Source organism: Rhinolophus hipposideros, assembly GCF_964194185.1.
Source record: "Rhinolophus hipposideros genome assembly, chromosome: 15".
In the NCBI taxonomy this organism is placed as follows: domain Eukaryota; kingdom Metazoa; phylum Chordata; class Mammalia; order Chiroptera; family Rhinolophidae; genus Rhinolophus; species Rhinolophus hipposideros.
The window spans coordinates 62,043,802-62,058,357 of record NC_138061.1 but is presented as its reverse complement, the minus strand read 5'-3'; the positions used below and the strand labels follow the sequence as shown (position 1 = coordinate 62,058,357).

General features: G+C 53.2%; 1 protein-coding gene across 4 annotated transcripts in view; it reads left to right on the top strand.

The window, feature by feature from the left end:
- MMRN2 (multimerin 2) overlaps positions 1–13,751 on the top strand; it is a 29,030-nt gene extending 15,279 nt beyond the window's left edge. For 3 of the 4 annotated variants that reach the window (XM_081075029.1, XM_081075027.1, XM_081075030.1), the window contains 6 exons: positions 5,468–5,596; positions 5,684–5,790; positions 5,892–5,972; positions 6,727–6,891; positions 7,057–8,829; positions 11,729–13,751. In XM_081075029.1, coding sequence (XP_080931155.1) covers positions 5,595–5,596; positions 5,684–5,790; positions 5,892–5,972; positions 6,727–6,891; positions 7,057–8,829; positions 11,729–12,114 — 2,514 coding nt within the window. In that variant the 5' untranslated portion in view covers positions 5,468–5,594 and the 3' untranslated portion in view covers positions 12,115–13,751. The remainder of the gene's footprint in view (positions 1–5,467; positions 5,597–5,683; positions 5,791–5,891; positions 5,973–6,726; positions 6,892–7,056; positions 8,830–11,728) is intronic. The other variant, XM_081075028.1, reaches the window with a different exon arrangement.
- The last annotated feature ends 805 nt before the right edge of the window (positions 13,752–14,556 follow it).

Here is a 14,556-nt window from a genome sequence, read left to right as displayed (position 1 = left end):
CCCCCTTTCATGAAAGAAAGGATAAAGGGCCCCAGTGAATGGGAAGAAAGTGGGAGACAGTCCTCTTTCTCCCCACCCTCTCAGCTGTGGGGAAGGACTGCATTTTCTTAGCCCCAGGGAGGGTGGGCCTCTGGACTGCTTGTGGACTTCCCTGCAGGGGTCACTCAGCCATTATCTAGGTGGCCGTGGTGTGTACAGAGCGTGTGCAGGTGTACACAAAGGTACCTTGGCCCAGGAATGCCCAGGCAGGCATCCCAAGCCCTGGTCCCAGGGGTACCCAGGGGGTCCCAGCAGGCCCACTGTGTCTCCGCACCACAACCCGGAAGTTTCAGTCCCCATTGGCCAAGCGCAGGTTTTCAAGGCCTCCAGAGGGACTGATGAGAAAGGAAGGAAACGCTGCTTGGCTTCCTCAGGCTGATTGCTTCCCGTGCTCCTGTGACAAGAGAGGAAACGCTGCTTCAGCCCCCCTCCTGCAACAGGGGAAGGGGAGGTGGAACAGGCACTCCGCACTCAATCAGGGCATCAACACCATCAGCCACAAGCCCGGTGGACCCGCCACTTGATTGCCAGAGCCAGGCCTCCTGTCCTTCATTTGCCTTTCACACCCGTTTCTGGGGCCTGAAGCCTGGGCAGGCCTCAGGACACAGACCCAGATAAGTAAGACCCTTTCCAAGGAGAAGGTTGAACAGAACAAGCTGGTGCCCTATGCCAGGTTCCAGGGTGGAGGAGGGGTGTGGTTGAGTGCTTCCTAGGTCCCCAGAGACCCTCAGGGGCAGGACCCAGTGAGCCAGCAATGTGGTTATTGGACTCCATTGGGCAGGAGGTGCTTTGTGCTCCCAGGTGGGGGTGGGGAGGGAGTCAGTTTAGAGTGTGGACTCTTCAGACACAGCACTGAGCCTGCGGAGGGGACCGAGCTAAGCCCCGTGTCCACATTGTCGTGATAGTGCTGAGATCACCACTATTCTCTCCACTTTACATGTTGTGAGGCTTGGGGTGGGAGGGAGAGGTCAGAGCCAAAGACTACATCTGCTGGGCTTCTGTTTTGTCTCCCCAAGACAGGTGGGAGTGTAGGTGGAGATGTTGCTTCCACCCTCCCAGCTGGACCCAAGTCGCCAGCATCAGCTTCTCCTGACCCAGCTCAAGGAGCATTTGTGATTTTTGTAGCTGGGGTCCAGAGGAGTCACGCACATTGCTGTGGGTCACATCACACAAGCCCACGCCCTCAGCTTACCTCCTACACCCGTTCCTGCTGTATGCGGCACAGGGCCCTGGGCACAAACAGGGAAACCCCACTGGCAGAAGTCTCACTCAGGGAACCTGGGCTCTGGGCTGGATGCTGAGTGGGCCTCAGGCTCCTCTGCTATGGCCGCCATTCTGGCTCAGAGACAAAGCCCTGCAAAATTCACTCCTTGAGTTGTCACATTCCTGGCTGCATTCAGAGCCTCAAAGAGCAAGGATGCCTGAGAACACGCCATCCTTCCCCGGGAAGACCTCAGGGGCAGCTGGAGGTGGGTTTCACTGGCTAGTTAAGAGGCACTTAAGCGTCCCAGGGGGTCATGGCAGCAGCACCTCCATAACTCAGGAGGCCCCAGCTAACAGCCTTTTCCCTGTGAGAGACTCTCTGCCTTTGCTATAGCCCCTCCCTCTGCACCCTGGGAGGGGCTGGAAGTGGGAATCTTCTGTACCTCTCCAGGACTCACTGTGTGTGTGTGTGTGTGTGTGTGTGTGTGTGTGTGTGTGCGCGCGCATGCGTGCGCCTGAGCATACTCGAGCCTTGCTCAAGGTCACCCTGAGTCCAGGGAGGGGTGGGCAGGAGAGCTCCAGTCTCCTAGCTCCCATTAGAAGCTCCAAGGGGTTCAGCCGTCTCTCCCCTGCCTGGGGCTTGGTATCAGGTCGGGGCCATGTCACAAGCCCAGGGCAGGCCCAAGCGCAGCTGGAGGACCCCCACACTCATTTCTAGGCTGGCGCCTGCCTCAATACACCATTGTGAGATGAAAGCACAAAGAGGGTGCAGGCCGGAGACCAGGAGGCAGTGAGAAAAATGGGGAGTCTCAGCGAGTTGGGCTGGGCGCACGGGCTCAGAAGGCCAGCAAGAAGCTGCCAAGAGCTGGAGGAAACCAAAGCAAAGGTCAGGAATGTTCCCAGGGCTTCTGGGCCAGCAGCCTGTACTGTGCCAAGGGTATAGTGCTGCCAAGGGGGGGGGCAGTGTGGGCAGGGAGAATAGCGATTGCTGGAGCCTGAGATTCGGGCTGGTCAGGAGAAAAAGTTCCTGGGCAGGAAGGGTGGGCAGCATTGATTCCAGTTCCAGGATCTCGAGGTGGAAAGTCCCGGTCACTCCCTGGCATGCTGGACCAGACCCAGCACGCCCAGGGCCCAGGTCTTCTGGACCCTTTGGAGCAGTTCAGAGGGTGTGCAAGGAGTACACTTTGTTTTGAGCGGGTGTTTCTCAACCTTAAACCCACTGACATTTGAGACTGGCTGCTTCTTTGTTGTGGGGGTGCAGGGCTGTGCAGTGTGCATTGTAGGGTACTGAGCAGAGTCCTCGGTCTCCACCCACCAGATGCCAGTAGTACCCCTACCCTCTCAGTTGTGACAACCATAAATATCTCCAGAGATTGCCAGATACACCTGGGGAGAAGGTCCCTCTCCCCAGTTGAGAACCACTGGTTCAGAGAAACCCTGTCCCTAGGGCTGAGCCCATGTTTCAGGAATTTCCATGGGGATCAGGGTGGGGGTTGGGTGGGGGCTGAAGTTTCTGGTCCTTGGAACAGTCTGTGCAGGCTGACCTCTGGGCCCAGCGCCTTTATAGTCTACTGTTTCGGAGTTGAGTGAACGTTCCCCGCCTCATGGGCATGTGACCTGAGCAGTCCACACAGCGCACGACACGCAGAAGAGCCCCACTTTGGTTTAATCTCTGTTGTTGACTCGCATTTTCATTTTGTACTGGACCCTACAAATCATGTAGTTGATTGTGTGTAGAATATTTGCTATCTGTCCCTTTACAGAAAAACTTTGCTGACTCTTTGGGGGTAGAGTCAAACCTTCAACAATGTTTGTTGAGACAATCAGAAGCTCAGGCCCCTCTGGTCCCCAAAGGCAATGACTTAACAAACCTATAGGGAGCTCTTTGGCATTTGCCTCTCTATCTCTAATAACACGCTTCTATGGCTGCATCTTGGGAAGTAGTATTACCTATGATTCAGCCCTCATTCCTACTCCGTACCCCAACTCCACATGCATGCATATGTGTGTATGAGCATGCATGCATGTACACACACACGTGCACACACTTCCTATCCATCGTTCTCCCATATTGTCATTTTGAGTATTTACATTGATATGACTATGTATGCTACTTAGAGATGAGACTTGAAAAAAAACTATGAATTGTTTTATCCCCCCATGTGTACTTTTGGTTTTCCCTGGAGGAAACAATTGTCTTCTTTTTCTCTTTTGCTTAGTTTTCTGTGTCTTTGTCACATTCTGGGAATATTAATGCAGATTTAGGGTAAGGTGTCTTCGCCCTCCTCAGTCTTGGATTTCTCCAAGTTGATTTTTTCCAGTTGCTCATTTTGACTTCCCTCTTTTATAAGAGAGAGTTTCCTTAGGGGTCATCCTTGGATGTCTGCCACTCAAGAGTAGAGACTGAGAAGCTGATTGGAAGCTGGGTGTATGAATAGGGCTTTCTGATCTGTTTTGTTATAGGTTGCTCTGCGGGACTGTTTCATTGGTGGAAACTGTGATGACAGTGTCTGTAGGGCTTTCCTCTTGAGCAGGGTCATCCTAACAAGCTTTTTCAGCCTGCTGCCAAGAGGATAAAGGCTGGCTGCCAGACTTCTGGGAACCGACTGGGAAAGCAGGCTGGGCAGGGAGGGTCTCTGCACTCAAAATAGATATGGTCACTCAGCTCATGCCAATCCTTTCCCACCCTCCTCAGTAACATCCTTGTGTGAGGGTGCCTGATGACCCACAACAGAGATCAGACCCAGAGAAGTAAAAGCCCAGCCCCAAAGCCGCTGCATCTCCAATGCCCCTGAACATTGCTTCCTAATAGCTCATAACTGTGGCCATTTCTCTCCATGTCAACCACCATCATCCAGTGTAAGCATCTCTGACCTAGAATCCTGGCACAACCATCTATATCTCGCTCCCTCCTTCCCTGCTGCACCCACGAACAGGAAAGGGTGGCTTATTGATATCACTTCCCTGCTTAGACCCCTCCGTGACTTCCCATGCCTTCAAGTCCGTGCCTCAGCTGGCACTCAAGGCCTCCATGGTCTGGCTTCTTACCTTTGCAGCCTCTCCTCTGCAGCCCCCACCCTCTGAGCCTCTGTGGGGCCACATACCTCTGTCACAGCTCCTGGTGCTTCACACAGCGCAATTTTCACCTCATCCTGAAAGTCTCCCCAGGTCCTAGCAGCTGTCACACCATCTGAGATTGCCTTGCGACCCTGAAGGGAAGGGCTGCACTTTCCTATGTGCACGGGGTGCTGCTGAGCTTGAGCCCAGCACCTGGTGCCCAAGAGCTGCTGAGCTGAACTGAACCGTGGAAGTCATTGTCACTTGCAACTCTGGAGAGCTCTGCTCTGGGAGCTGACTGCCAGGGAAGGGCTTCTACTGAGCCCATCAAGCCTGCCACTGGGTCCGGGAGCTCAGGCTGAATCCGCAGTTCTGGACCTGCAAGGGACACAGAAGGGGGGGCTATCTCCCGGTATCCAGGATGCTGAGCACTACCCCCAAACCACCCTGTAGGACCTCGGTGTGGGTGACCTTTCCCAGAGAAGGGACTGCTCGGCCCAGCTGCCTTTGCCTACAACTCTTTGAAAGTCCATTTCCATAATGGCCATAATGCAGCATGACCAGGGAGCAGGTGCCCTCCCTGCTGGGTCTCTGGTGAAGAAAGATGTGAGAGGTGAAGGGGGAGGCTGCCGGGTCAGCGCTGCAGTGTCTATTAAGCACTTGTAAGGAGCCATCCTCCTGGAGGAGGGTATCACAATCTCCACTGGAGAGATGGAGCATGGAAACTCCCTAAGTACGTCCCTCCAGCTCACACAGCCAGAAAGTGTGAGGGATTCAAATCCAGGACTCTCCAGGCCCAGTGGCACTACGCTGCCTCCCTAGCACCAAGAGAAACAGTGAGAGCCCTTCCTGCCTCTGTGGGTAATTGTGCTGTGTGCCTTTTGGGGGGCTCCTCAGCCCCTTTGTGCTGTCCCTGGAGAGGTATTCTGGAAAACAGAGAAATAGATGCCCTTGCAGGCATGGTTTGTGGAGCTCTTGCTCTGGAGCTGAGGGATGAATAATGCAGAACACTCCCTTCTCAGGCTAATGGATTCCAGAATTCCTGGCATGGGTGGGGCAGGGAGGTGGGGTGGGGCATCTGTCCTGAAACCCTCTTTGTCCTTTAGGAAGGGTTGTGGGGTGCCTGGGCATGGCTCAGCAGCCCTCTCCTCTGGCTTGATTTTTCCAGTAACTGGTGCCCCTACCAGATATCCAGGCTGGTCACCTTTGTAGCAGCTTGCAAAACAGAGAAATTCCTCGTCCACTCACAGCAGCCATGTCTACAGGGGGCTCCAGACTGCCAGAACGTCAAAATCATGTGAGTGGGGGCAGGACGGGGTAGGCCATCAATCCAGTTCCTTCCTTGGCTCATCCCGGGGTCGCTGAGCTGGCTCTCTTCCTCCAGGTACCGCATGGCCCACAAGCCGGTGTACCAGGTCAAGCAGAAGGTGCTGGCCTCCGTGGCCTGGAGGTGCTGCCCGGGCTTTGCTGGCTCTGACTGCCAGCACCACGGTAGGGCTCCCTGTGGCCTCCTCCCGCCTCAACTTCTGACCCCAGAGGCCATGCACTCCTCTGACCTCTTGGGGTCAACGTCTGATGTCTCCTCTCTTCAGATCCCACTGTGATCCCTGAGCCTGCAGACCCGGGTCATGGCCTCCAGGAGCCTTGGGGTGGAGAAGTTGGCTTTGAACCCGGTATGTTGCTTTCGTGCAAGGGGCAGGAGGGGCAGGCAGGCAGAAAGAACCCATGTGCCCAAGCCCTTTCTCCTCTGATAGGGTGGTCCCATTTCAGGAAAACTGCCCCCAGAATCAACAGAGGCCCCTCTGTGGCCCTGCATCACCCCATCCCACACCAAGGAGGCCAGGTTCACAGGGCCCTCAGTGACCTGCCTGCTGGCGAAGCACATGCACCCTTTTCTTTACCCCATTTTCTGGGAAGGACAGTTTTATCTGACACCTGCCTTGCCCCCTGAACTGTACAAGCTCCTGTGGCCTGGAAGAAGCCTTCCAACAGCCCTGCCCCCCAACAGCCAGGAAGGCACGCTGTCCCTGTTCTTGAGTCAGCAGACAGAAACCACCAAGAGATCCCACTTGTGGGGCCTTTCAAGGCTGGGCCAAGGTTGGGGTGGCAAACGAGTTTTACCATGTGGTGAACTGCTATCTATTGAGAAGGGCTGTCTAGAATGATATTGAGAGGTAACGTCCATGTGACTGAGGAGGAAAGTGTGCCATGATTGATTAGTCATGTCTGCTGTGGACATGGGTGGCAAGGTGTGGGCTCATTTACCACGTATTTGCTCATCTGGGGCTAAGAGCTTCTAAGCTCCTGCTCAAAGGACATCAATATACACCTCTCTCTCTGCTCTCAACCCTGAAATCTCTGTATCTTATGATCTTCTCAGACCTGTGGAGAGTTAGCCCTCAACCTTTATTTCTCATGTATCTTTAGGCCACCCAGTTGCAGAGACCAGCAACCTTGTGGTGCAGCAGGAACACCTGCTGGGAGATCTCCAGAATGACATTCACCACATGGCAGACGGCCTCCCCGGCCTATGGAAGGCCCCGGCAAGCAACCTCACAGCTGCAATGACTGAGGCAAATCAGACGGAGCCTGGTGAGTGGCAGGCTCATGGGCTGAGGAAGAACCTGATCACATCCAAGGGGATGAGTGGGAGGGGAGGCAGGAAGGCCCCAACCTCAGAGGACCCCCTTCTATAGGCCCTGCGTGGGGAGGGTGTCTGCTCCAGCAGGGCTTGGTCAAAACGTGCATCTATTGCAGAGTTTCCTGGCAGACCCTTGGAGCAAGTGCTGCATTTTAACTCCATCTGGAGTAGCTTAAACCAAAGCCTGCACAGCCTCTCCCAGGCCATAAGAAACCTATCTCTTGATGTGGAGACCAACCGACAGGCCATCAAGATGCTTCAGGAGAGTGCAGTACCCAGGGCTGATGTCCGGGAGCTTGGTGCCAAATTTGAGACCAAGGTCCAGGAGAACACCCAGAAGATAGGTCAGCTGCAGCAGGACACGGAAGACCGCCTGCACGCCCAGCAGCTCTCCCTGCACCAATCCCTCTCTGAGGTCCAGGCCAATGTGGACACCAAGTTGAAGAGGATCCTTAAGGCCCAGGAGCATCTGGGGTCCAATGGCAGCGTGGTGGCCGCAGTAGCAGGGGCTGCGGCAAGGCCAGAGCCAGAGAGCCTGCAGGCCAGGCTGAGCCAGCTGCAGAGGAACCTCTCTGCTCTCCACCTGGCCACCAGCCGCAGGGAAGATGAGTTCCAGAGCACCCTGGCAGACATGAGGGCAACTCTGGCCAGGCATGTGGATGAGATCAAGGAACTGTATTCCGAATCTGATGAGACCTTCGATCAGATCAGCAAGGTGGAGCGGCAGGTAGAAGAGCTGCAGGTGAACCACACAGCACTGCGTGAGCTGCGTGTGATCCTGATGGAGAAGTCGCTGATCATGGAGGAGAACAAAGAGGAGATTGAGAGGCAGCTCCTGGAACTTAACCTCACCCTCCAGCACCTGCAGGGTGGCCACGCCGACCTCATCAAGTACGTCAAGGATTGCAACTGCCAGAAGCTTTACTTTGATCTGGATATCATCCGAGAAGGCCAGAGGGACACCACGCGTGCCCTGGAGGAGGCCCAGGTAAGCCTGGACGAGCGGCACCAGCGGGACGGCTCCTCCCTGCAGGCCCTGAGCCGCACGGTGGCCGCCCTGTCGCTGGAGGTGGAGGCACAGCAGGCGGAAGGCGACAGGGCGCGCGCCGACAGAGCACGGCTGCGGAGCCAGCTTCAGGCTCTGAGTGGCGAGGCGGTGGCGCTGAGGGCCTCTGAAGGCGAGCTCCGCCATGAGGTCAGCAAGCTGCACAGCTCCTTCGCGGCGCTGCTGGAGGACGCGCTGCGGCACGAGGCCGTGCTGGGCGCCCTCTTTGGGGAGGAGGTGATGGAGGAGATGTCCGAGGAGGCACCTGGCCCGCTGCCCCTGCGCTACGAACAGATCCGCACGGGGCTGCAGGACGCAGCCAGTGGGCTGCATGAGCAGGCACTTGGCTGGGCTGCGTTGGCTGCCAGGGTGACGGCCCTGGAGCAGGCGGCAGCGGGTGGCAGGCAGGGCCCCGAGCACCTGGAGCCCAGCCACGACGCGGCGCCAGACGCGGCCAGTGAGACGGAGCCGGGGCGGATGGCGCAGGAGCTCCAGCGCTTGGGCTCCGCCATGAAGCGTCTGGGGCAGTGCTGTGAGACGTCCGGGGCCGCCCTCAACGGCTCTCTGGAGGACCTCCAAGGGGCGCTCTCCACCACCCAGCGCCGCCTGGAGCAGCACCAGCAGCTCTTCCACAGCCTCTTTGGAAACTTCCAAGCGCTTGTGGCAGCCAACGTCAGCCTGGACCTCGGGAAACTCCAGGCCATGCTGAGCAGGAAAGGGAAGAAGCAGCAGAAAGATCTGGCAGCTCTCCGGAGGAGGGACAAGAAGCAAGTGGAGCCTTTGGCGGATGTCCATGTCAAAGGGCCAGTGCTGGGTGCCCTTGGAGCAGAGCCGCACAAGGCAGGTGAGTTCCTGGCCCAGAGAGACTGGCTGAGTCTAGGAAGACAGGGCTGTCTGCAAGCGGCGCTTCTGCCTCTGAGGTGGCGGAGATGAAAGAACAGGATGGTGGTCACGGCTCCTTAGGCCTGGCCTGGCCCTTGTTCCACCTGCCGTTCAGGGCAAGGGACTTCTTAAGTTCCCTGAGTATAAGGAGGTAGGAATCACGAGGAGCAGCCCTCAGTGAGCAGGCTGAGCCCCTCCATGTAAACCTGTGAGGCTCATATCTACATGGCTGGCTGCCTGCCACTCTGACTATAGATGTAGTCGGGAGAGGAATGCATCCTTTTCTCCCGTGCCACGCCTCAAATCCCTCCGCCTCAGCTCCTCACCCACCCCACTTCACACCCCCATGGCTCTTTAACCGGTAGCAGCACCCCACAAAAGGTGAATCCTGAACGGTGCTCATTCTGCTAACAGTTGACCCATCTTTCTGCCTGGCCCCAGGTGCCCTGCAACGCTCCTTTTGGGCTTTGCCATGCTGACCTCATCATAGCAGCCCCACAATGCAGTATCACTGCCATCTCACTGAAAGTGAGACTCTGGCAGGGGAAGAATCCTGCTCGCACAGCTGGTGAGAGACCCGGAGGAGCCCTGAACCAGGCCAGCTGTCTCTAAGGCGCTGGCTCTTCCCCTGGGAAAGGCCCTCTGTGGCTGGTCCCTGCAGAGCCCTGGGGACCTGGACCTGGGAAGCTGGTTCTGAGGCTGAAGCGATGTGCAGCCAGCCTTCCCATCCCCTCCCCAAGTGTGGCCCTGGGAAGGGGCCCACTAGGCTCTGTGCTTCAAGTGACTTTCCCCTGCCAGAGGCTGGCCGTGGGGTTATGGCCACCTTCTTGACATGGGGCTAGATACAAGGCCACCATGTGGGCTGTCTATACCCCGCTGTAGCCTGGCATGTGGGACATCCTTACTGAAGGTGCCACCCCAAGCCGGCCCTGCTCCCACTAACCCTCCATTATGGCCCCTGTGTCTCCCGGGGGGCAGTGAACAGAGCATAGTCTCTAGCACCACTTGTCTCAGTTTCTCCCTCCATAAAATGGGAGAATCCCATCTACATCAAAGGGTTGTTATGAAGATGAACAGATGCATTTACCAAATGCCTAGCACAAGGCTTAACATTTAGGAGAAACCAGTCAATGTTTTCTCGTTTCCCCAGCATTTTCAGCGCTGAGGTTGAGTTCACTCTTTGATATATTTTCCACTTGGGAGTGCTGCAAGGCCCCAATTGCCTGATGGTTTAGGAATCTGAGTTCACCACTACAATATTTTATTTCAAAAATATTTTTTCCTTAAAATTAAAAATTCCCCTTATTTGTCTTGCAGGCAAGCCATAGGGCTTGAATTTATGCCCTGCGGAGAAGCCCATTTTCAGTTTGCCTGCTAGCAAATAAGGACTCTTCCTTTTGAGAGCACGTTGGGCCCAATGGCTGGGTGGGGGTTCTCTCTACAGCTCAAGTGCAAACCACAGTCAGGCTGGCTCGAACGGGTGCAGGGGGACCAAGCACCGGAAGAGGGCGCCCCTAGGCCGGCCTTCCTTCAGCTGGGCGAGCGCCCCACCTCCTGGGTGTTGGGGGAACTGCAGGGCCAGCGGCGGGCCTTTGAATGTGACACGATCTTACACAAATGGGAACGCTATTCTGAACTCTAATTCTCAGAAAATCTCCCAGAACTAGAATAGAGCAAAATTTTGTCATCCACAAGGATATTGCTGGACTGGGAGCCAAATAGCTAGTTCTGGGACCTAAGTCACTAACTGCTATGCAAATTGTTCCTCCTTTAGGTCTTGGTATCATCTCCTGAGAAACGGGAAGCTTCTTCTCAACAGAGGGAGGGAGAGGGGGAAATGGAGAGAGAGGGAGGAGAGTGAGCACGTGTACCCACGTGTTGAGGGAGCACAAGAAGTGTGATCTCAACAGTGCCAAGGTCTTTGTCCTGGTTGGAACCCCAGTGGGACTCACCCTTCCTGTTCCATCTCCTATTCCTGTCCCTGCCTGAGCATCTTGGCCAGGCAGCCCAGCCACTCCTTCCTCACTGTACCCTCACCCTCTACACAGAGGGCTTCCTCTGACTCCATGCCTGTGCTCTGTCTTACTTATCTGCCGAAAGTGCTTCTTCAAGTGGGAAGAGCACCAGAAATAAGGACATCCAAAGACAGCTCCCATTTTGGTAATTTATCAGTGTCATCTGGAGCAAGCTTTCCCTTTCTGGGCCTGTTTCTCCATCTGTAACTCCAGGGCTCTGTGCAACATTTTGAAAATATTAAGATGACCGGTTTGAAAAGGCTTTTCTTCCCTGGTCCCACCTTGCTGTTTCCTTCTCTCTCTAAGGTCCTGTGCCAAACATCCAGCAGGAACCACTCCTCACTGTTCCTTCATTATCTCAGTGTTAGCATTGTTAGCTTGAGGATCAGTGTATTTTCTCTCTTTCCCTTGAGTATCTCAAGATCCCTAGCAGGTGGCAGTAGTTTGGAAGTCAGAGACCTGAGTTGCTGTCCCAGCCTGCCATTGACAAGCCACTTAGTCTTGGACCAGTTAAGCCCTCAAAACTTGAAGTTTCCTCAGTCAGATCTACTTATGTCTCAAGGATTTTGGAAGGAAAAGAGATTAAACAAGAAAGTGCTTTTAAAAAAACATACACCAGTAGAGACAACAGACTTGTGTTTTCCTTTCTCTCAAACTAGTGAAATACTAAGAATTGGCCTGTTAGCTCCCACTGTGAGATACATTGCTATTGGGAATACATAGGTTATTTAGCAATAATGACCCATTTCTCACATTAATAAGGTGAAGAAGGCGGTCTCGGGGTTGAATTTCCCCTCCAAGGGAGTGAGGAACTGATTCACTGAGCACTTTCCTCCTGTGTTCCAGGCTCCCCTGTGGCCTTCTACGCCAGCTTTTCAGAAGGGACATCTACTCTGCAGACAGTGAAGTTCAACTCTACTTACATCAACATTGGCAGCAGCTACTTCCCTGAAGATGGCTACTTCCGAGCCCCTGAGCGTGGGATCTACCTGTTTGCAGTGAGCATTGAATTTGGCCCAGGGCCAGGCACCGGGCAGCTGGTATTTGGAGGTCACCACCGGACCCCTGTCTGTACCACTGAGGAGCAGAGGGGTGGAAGCACGGCAACAACCTTTGCTATGGCTGAGCTGCAAAAGGGTGAGCGAGTGTGGTTTGAGTTAACCCAAGGATCAGTAATAAAGAGAAGCCCATCGGGGACTGCATTTGGGGGCTTTCTGATGTTCAAGACCTGAACACTGGGCCAGCTTTGAGCAGACGATGTGGACTTGCCCAGCTCTCCTTGGCCTGGGGCTTTGGCCAGGGTTGGTCTGGAGACCATCCAATTGGTCTAGCTCTCCTCTGGAAACCTTCTGCAGACAGTGGGCCTCCCTCTAGATGCACTGGGTTCGGGTATTTCTTAATGAATGAGAAGGACTGAAATTCTCTGGGCAGGACCTGGTCCAGGCAAACGTGCACCATGACGTGGTGTACTTTCTGGGGCAGCTTGGCTTGGCTTCAGCAATTTACCACACCCGCTGCTCTCCAGCCTCTCTGGGGTTTTGCTTCTCCTGTGGTTGAAAACTTCTGTACAACATGAAACCTTTCTCCCAATTCCTCGTCTCCCTAATCTTATGCGAGGAAATGATTCTTTCCCAGAAAGAATATGTTTAAAATAGAGGTGACATTTTGGACAATATTGGAAACCAGTTTCCAACCGCTACAGGGTAGTAAGACAAAACCGACCCATTTGGTTTTGGAGACAAGGGCCTGCTTGAGTTAACCAAGGGAAACACAATTAGTATCTTCACCTTAGTTTCAGTCCTTCCTTGAATTTATCTGTCACTTTAATTTCACTTCGTTTTCTCCCTGCCTCATACGGGATAAAGGCCAAGACATGCCAGACATGCCCTGAAATGTGTACAGCTTTCACCTTTTTACTTCCTCCAATAGCTTACGGCCGCCCTAATTCGTATTAGCATCTCTACCAGGAAGGGAGCTGAGGGGGGAAGTGAAAGCAGACTGTAAAAATCTCTCTCAATTTCATCACCTTTGGAATAAAGCAATGTCCTTCAAATCTCTGCCTGGTTTACTTATGGAGAGCAAAAAGATTTGGTAAAGAAGGTAGAAATGTGGGACAAAATGAAACTATTTGGGATAAATGTGATTTTCATTATTCCAGGCTATATTTACTTCACAATTTCCGCGAATTCTACATAAAACAACACTCAGGGGCCTGTGTAGTAGGCACTGGCATCAATATTGGATGAGACAGCACAGCTCAGAGTTGTAATTACTCCTGCAATACCGATATGCGGTTTTCAAAAAAGTACGTATTGCAGAGGAAAGAGGCTTGAGAAAGCAGTCATCTAGTTGTCAGAAAATGTTTTTATTTGGGCAGTAGCTATTCAATATTTGTTGCATGTACTCACTCTTCTCCATAAGAAAATCAGATTGGGCTGGGTAATGAAAAAGGACAGGAGTTGGTTGTCAGGGTTAACACAGTTCTAGCCCTTCTCGGATTTTCTAAGGGTCATTAATTCAAGTCATTGTCCTTCAGAATTTATTTACCACCAAGTTCGGTGTGCTCAGTGTTAAAAGGAACAGTATGCCAGGCCACCCTCCCACTGACGGTTTGACACTGGGCTAAATCATGAGCTTTTGTGAACTTTTTTCCATCTGTAGTAGGAGGTGGTTAGGCTAACAGCTCTCATTAAGTATTTTGGTATTTTATTATCTTGACCACAAGTTTAGCTCTCCTACCTGCCCTTCCCTCTGGCCCGGGCCTCTTGCCCAGTGCAGCGCTCAGGTGCCAAGACGAATCCTGACCCAAGGCATGATGTATGTGGGCCCAGACCAATGGTCAGAAAGCCAGTACCAGGTCACCCTCGCTGCCCCGAAAGACCACGGCCATGTCTGCTTTCTGCCCAGTATTGCTATTATTGGTCAGGCCATGCTGATGACTAAGTGGAAACATTAGGGTAATGAAGTCTTATCATTTAAGATTTTCATTTGTAATTTATTGCACATAATAAGCAGAGTGAATTGATCTCCTCTAGAAAGGACACATGTCCTCCAACCCTCATGCAGCGGGTGCTCTTCGAGAGAAGTGTTATACAGAGAAGTGCTAATTGGTAAGCTCTGCCAGCAGCATGGATGAGCCACTCCAGAAAAGTTAATGGGATGAGAACTAGAGAAACAATGGTTCTTATGGGTAGGGTGTTTTGCATGCAAATTTCACAAAACCTTACTATCAAATTTAAGTGCAAATTTTCTGTTTTAACACTTCTATCATTAGGACTCCAGCTCAGCATGAATTCTAAAGTTCATTTGATAGGTTTCTTATCTCCACTAAGGCATCTAATACCCTTTTCACTGCCTTACAAGTCGATGCCCTGTTACTCCAGGGCAATGTTAAAATACCCTTCACTCGTCCTGAACAAGACAGCTTACTGAGTACACAGGGATATCATACCTCCCCAAACCTGATGGAAAAAATAAAATACCATTGAAAAACAAGAAAGGGTACCATAAGCAGATCAGGAAATTTTAGTCATTCCTAAAATGTAGGAAGTAGATGGGATCAAGTATAAAATGAAATAGCAATAGGAAATCATAACCCCAAACATTTGAGACTATTGGGGAGAAGGGAGTGATTTCAGGGGGCCCCCAAACTCAAACTCAGCCCCTCACACAGT